General features: G+C 36.6%; 1 protein-coding gene across 1 annotated transcript; it reads left to right on the plus strand.

Annotated features, from left to right (window-relative positions):
* Positions 1-947: 947 nt before the first annotated feature.
* Positions 948-2,942, plus strand: LOC107689799 (fibroblast growth factor-binding protein 1-like). The gene is made up of 2 exons (XM_016487956.1): positions 948-1,028; positions 1,715-2,942. The coding sequence occupies exon 2, from the start codon at positions 1,803-1,805 to the stop codon at positions 2,493-2,495; it is 693 nt and encodes a 230-aa protein (XP_016343442.1). The 5' UTR covers positions 948-1,028; positions 1,715-1,802; the 3' UTR covers positions 2,496-2,942.
* The last annotated feature ends 3,384 nt before the right edge of the window (positions 2,943-6,326 follow it).

The raw sequence follows: 6,326 nt of genomic DNA on the forward strand, positions 1-6,326 counted from the left end.
TGTGACTTTGATGCAGTGAGTAGAAGCAGACTCTATTTGTTCATTTGATTCCAGAAAGCTCCTCACTCATGAGATGCTCATAGCTGCCCTTACGTCCATCGCTTTGCCTCTGAGGTCAATGCGTAATTCCCAAAAGCACATTCAGGGTTTGGAATGAATCCAAACTGCCTGTGAGGCCCTGAGCAAGACAACAGCCATGTACGACTTTACCAGTGTCTGCTGTGGGTCAGCATCTGGGGTTCGGTTGGTATGGAGACACAACTGACTATCAAGAATCTGCATTAACTGAGCGGAAAAAGAGCAGAGCATGACCCAGCCACAGGGATGGTTTAGGATTAGAAAGTGTTGCCATATACGTAAGCATGGACGCAAATGCAAATAACAAACACACACACACACACACACACACACACACACACACAAACTCACAAATCAGTCTATAAACACAAAATCACAGGCACACACAGAAGAGTTTTTCAAGTCTACAGTATTGCTTTATACTGGAAAAATAAAATAAAAATAAAAGTTCCCCTTGGGGAAATTTAGGGTGCTCGGCTCGCTGATCCAAAGATAAGTAAATTTAAAAAAAAATATGCCCAAACAACAAGGAAATGTTGTTTGATGTTTTTAACATTAAAGTAATTAGCAGTCTCCCTAAATAGTTCCAATTATTTTTAATTATTTATTCAAAAACAAAAAAATAAAAAATGTTCTATTCATTCATGTCGTAAGACACCAAGTGCTCAGGAAATGAGGATAGGTGAGAGAGAAACTGAGAGACTGAGTGAAAAGAGACAAAGAAGGGATGGGGTGAGGGGTGTCCATTTGTCTTCAGACAAGGAGGGAGGTGCCAGATTCTGGGAGGTTTGGATACTCTATTGATGCCCCCAAAAAGCATCCACCATCCAGCCCCCCTTTCCCCCATTTTTTTTCTTTATCCCTCGATTCCATCCTTTATTTCTCCCCCCTGCTTTCTTATCCTTCCACAAGCCTCTCTCACTCGCAGTCCTGAAGCAACACTCAGCTCGGTAAGTAAAAAAGCACTGAGAGAAACACTAAATACGAAACTTTACAGCTGTTTTTTAGAATGCAGGTGGTTAGGGGCATAAAAAGGAGGGCAAACGCATTATATATGTGCAATTTTTATTTATGAAGATGATGATCAGGCTGTTGTTAAATTAAACTGATGTACTGTATACATACTCATGCAGATCTATTCAAATTTAAAAAGAACAAAATTATAATTAAATAAATTATAAAAATGAATTCATCATTTTAATTTTGTAATTAAATAATTGTTTATTATTTAATAATCAAGTATGCAGTCTGCATCATGTCAGTGTTATTTTAGTAGCACTGAGATACTATTATAACTTTTATTAATATTTTAGTTTTTATTTTTATATTTTCATTTTGTGTTTTTGTAATTTTTTTTTTTGATTGTTTGTTTTTTTTATACCTGGATAGTTTTTACTAAATTTTATTTCATTTTTATTTCAGTTATTTTAGAACAGTTAAACTAAATGAAAATGAGAAATGTTATCTGGGCAACTATCTGAAATAAAAAAAAAAAAAGTTTAGTTTTTTCATATTTTAGTTGTTTTATTATAGTTAAGATTTACGTGATTTCAATTCAAGTAACATGTTTTTATGGTTTTAGTTTTAATTATAATAACCCTGCGTCATAGTATTTTTTCCCCTCTCTGTTCGGCAGGTGCTGTGATTTTGTCTCCATTCTGAGGGTGCTGTGAGTACCCTGAACCTGGGATTTCTTCCATTCTTGAGCCTGCATTCACACGGCCATGCGAGGGCGGAGTCTACCCTTCATCTTTTCCCTCCTCTTCCTCGTCCTGTCATTCTCTGAGGCAAAAAAGAAGTCCAAGCAGCCATCAGATACAGTGACTGGATCAGACAGTACGGTGGTAAATCCCTCGCTGGGGTCAGGTCAACTGAGCACTAAGGATGGGCACCGCTGCACCTGGGAGACGCTAGAGAGAGGAGCTAACATCCTGCTCCAGGTGAGCTGCACCGCCCCGAGTGAGGAGGGGCTCGGACCTCACTACACGTGCCAGTTTGCTGGAAAACCTCAGGAATGCTCTGTCTACAGCACCCAGTTCTCCCAGTACTGGAAACAGGTGGTGAGCAAACTGAAGAAGCGAAAGAATGCTTGCCAGGGGGAGAAAGTCCTGAAAACACGACTGTGTAAGAAAGCGCCCAGCGCATCTCACATGAAACTCACGGAGAGAAGCGGAGAAGAGACGACCACGCACATGAGCAAGGGAATGTCAGAAGAGAGCAAATGGAAAACGGAGGCACCCACAAGGAAAGTAAAAGAAGTGCAGAAAGAGAAGGAAGAGGAGGTGAAGAAAGAAGAGGATGAGGGGTTCGGAGAAGTAGTGAATGATGGATTTTTAGACATGGAGCCCGCTGTGAGCTACTGCGGAGAGGGATGGCATTCTGTCTGCAACTTCTTTGTCAAGTTTTTTGATGGATAAAAAAGGGAAATATCTGCCATCAATGCTTTTTCGGACCCAGTGGAGGATAAGAATGTTGTTGCATGTGAAAATGACGCATGGAATGACGACTTTGCCGGGTGTCAAAAATATGACTTAGCGGAAGTTCACCATCTAGTCTGCACCCTGAAAACATCATGGATAAAAAAATTCTGTTGTGAAGAGGAAGACAAATAGACATAGAGAAAGTAGTGTAGTTTTTGTATAATATTTAACAATCACACTAATCACATTAAATACAGTCTTAAACAATTAATTACTTGTGTATATTTTAACTAAACCTGATTAAACTTTTTGTAGATATGAATAATTGTATTACATGACCTTTGACATTTTACTCATTATGAAAACTGTTGTATGATTATTGCAAATAATATTCAGCTCAATAAAAGACCAATTTAATGAATTAAAAATGCATATATTTTAAAAGGAAAATGTTATAGATATATGACAGAAAATAATTTCATCATTCATCACTTATAGATCGCAGTGCTTAACACAGCTGAATGACAAGATTTAAAGTCCTTCAGATCTCACACAAGATGAATAAAAGAACCTTGCACTTTCATTAACTATTTATATTGTGTATTCACGTTTATATATATGTGTATTTAGGTGTTTGTCAGTGAGTATGTTGTATTCAGACAGGCTCCGTTGTGCACTCAGCATCAGTAGTCAGCTTGACATATCAGTGGTCTAAAACGACGGTCACAGAAAAAATCTAATCGATGTTCAAATTGATGAAATGTGCCATTTAAGTGGCTTTCACCTTCCCCCTGATGAGCCAACTGGAGAAGAAGAGGAAAATACTGTGGGGAGAAAATGCCTCTTTTGTTCAGGCTTTTCTGTAGTTTCACAACTGCCTACAGCGACACATTTAGTAAGCAAGCTGTGCAGCTAAATAGTTGGACAAAGAGGCGAGATTCAGAGTCATCTGTTGAAGGCTTAACTCGCTGCATAAACATTCTGAGTCAGCCAAGCAAGCAGAGATAGATTACAATATTATGCTCATAGTCACAAATGGATTTCGTCAATAGACTCAGTGGCAGGGTTAATACAGCAGATTCATCTTTTCACCTCAATGTTGGAAAAACTATATCACATAGATGTCTAAAGCCCTCTGGAGTGCAGATCTTTTGTAAGGAATGGACTCCTACTTTGCTTTTTTAAATTCAACTCACCTGCAAAAGTGACTTTCATGTGTGCCAAACTGGTATCTGGCATAAACATGATCTGATCACCCAGAAGAACACAATTTTCCATCTTTGCTCCTAGGACCAATCATTTTTTGAGACAATCGCCAAATGTGACTTTTCATGCTGTCCTGGATGATGCTTAATATATAGTCACAATGCATCGATTACAAGTCTTGAAACATGGATTTTTGAATTATAATTTTGTTTGTTTTGGTCAAGAATCAATTTAAAATTCTAAAAATCAGATGAACTGTGATTCAGCGAAGTAGCTATTGTTCAATAGTATAAAACACACACACACACACACACACACACACACACACACACACACACACACACAAAATTAAATTATTGGAGACATCCAAAGTGTGACATTGTTTTAACAATGCACCTAAAAAAACTAATTAAGTCATTAATCAAAATTGAAAAGAATCTGATCAAATCTTATTGTTAATTGTATCGAATGGTTCTGAATTTGCAAAAATCATTTCTGAATCGACTCAAAACCTATGAATCATGAATTGTGCTCTGAACTAGCTGCAAAGAAGTGAATTTACTGTCAAGGCCAACACGATAGGCATGTTTACAAAACGACTTTTCATCTATTGTCTTTTCTCACTACACAAATTGCTGTCTCACCAAGAGAAAAAATAACTAATATTTCTTTAAAAGAACTAATTACCATTTTTTCTTATCTATGTAAAAGTGCTAAATATTTGGCAGGGTGCAGCAGATGATGTAGTTGTGTATGTGTGTGTTTGTGTCTTTGCCTCTGCAGGGGGTTTGGACAAATTTGTTGGAGATGGACGCTTATTGGTAAACAATTATGGGTTGATCTCATGTGTAAATGGTAAATAACTTTAAATTCCACAATATTAATCAGCTTTGAGTCTTCAGTTGTAAACAAACATTATGTATGTGAGAGGGATGCCTGAGTCAAAAGCTTTAAAGTCTTCTATAATCAGTGGTTTAGTGCAGGGTATATGCAGGTATACGGCGTATACCCACTTCTAAATCCCCTCTGATGCACATCTTTCAGTAGTGTCCTGCATTAGCCAAATCATGACAGTCCAGCACATGGGTAGCTAATCCAATTGCATGTGAATAAACCAGAGGGCGCGCCGCTCTCATGCAGAAAGTCCAAAATGGACTCATAGAAGTAATAACTTTTTTTTAAATGGAATAACTTATGACGTGCAGGAAATCCCTAATATGGATAAAGCATAGACTGGGATAAAGGCATCCAGCTATCGCTGTAGCCAAAACAATCTTGGCAGAAGCCAAACTGAATAAGTCATCTGTTTTTCAAGTAAAAAAAAGCATCTGAATAATGCAGTGCAAACTGACTTGCCATTTATTACAATTGGCTATAGAAACTATAAAATATATATTCTGCCTTATTCTGTTATAAAAATGGAAAAAGTGTTTGTAGTATATAAACGAATCATAATACTGTCATTAGGAAAATATAGGAAAAATATTATAGAATACAAATGATTGGTTATTGTCCAGTAGTGTATTTGATTTCTCAGCCAATTAAAAGTAAGAGAAATTAAAAAAAAAAAAATTATAATAATAAAAAAACCTGTCAGAAAAAAAGTATAATTATATTTGACATTTCCGTCCCCCTCACTTCTGAAATGATGGCTACGCCCCTGTATCAGGGCTCGAAATTACCATTTGCCATTCACTGTATGTCATGGGAGAAACAGTCAGTCACACATAGGAGTAGACGTTGTACAATCCTGGATAATTTAAAAATCATGAATTTTTTGTTTCAAATAGAGATCATGATTCTCCCACGATTCTGAACAGACAACTAAACAAAACAGCATGTAATTTACTAGAGGTTCTGACAAAATGTTAATTGCTGCAGTCTATTTAAATGTTTATATATATATATATATATTTATTTATTTATTTATTTATTGCAAAATCTGCACCTCTTCTGTGGTTAATATTAATTTCATAATGATCTTTACCCTGTGAAGTCAAGCAGCAGAATTTAAGTGCAAATACTAGCCCATTTTGTGGTGAACTAAATATGCATTCATCTTTTGCTGGGCAGCTTTAAAAAAAACTTTTTTTTAATAAATAAAAAAATTAATTTTTTAAAAATGAAATAGATAGATAGATAGATAGATAGATAGATAGATAGATAAAGAGTACCCACTTCAGGCACCACTACACGACCACTGCCTAATCCTCTTTTTAGATTCATAGAGCTTTGAGTTTGGATTAAACCATGTATTAGCCGTGTTTGTTTTGTTCATTTTCTGCATGCAGAGAATACACAACACTTTGGATTGGTTAAAAGTGGCCATCAAACTCTCTCCAGGGAAAAGAGAGGAGCGGAACTACTAGCCTTGTTCACACTGCTAGCGATGGAAGACTGGCAACTGGCGATGTAAAGGCAGCTTAACTTAACTATATTTGTCAATAGCGTGACAGTTTTCATAGTAGTAAAAATTCTACAGGAACAAGCTAAATTTTCCATCCAATATAGCTGTGCAGAGCGGATACTCTCCAAAATGGCGCTACGGTGACACGGAGGAGATGAATTGTTGAATAAAGTCTTTTTTTTTTTTTCTTTTGCGCACAAAAAGTATTCTCGTAG

Source organism: Sinocyclocheilus anshuiensis, unplaced genomic scaffold (genome assembly GCF_001515605.1).
Source record: "Sinocyclocheilus anshuiensis isolate Anshui unplaced genomic scaffold, SAMN03320099.WGS_v1.1 scaffold918, whole genome shotgun sequence".
NCBI lineage: Eukaryota > Metazoa > Chordata > Actinopteri > Cypriniformes > Cyprinidae > Sinocyclocheilus > Sinocyclocheilus anshuiensis.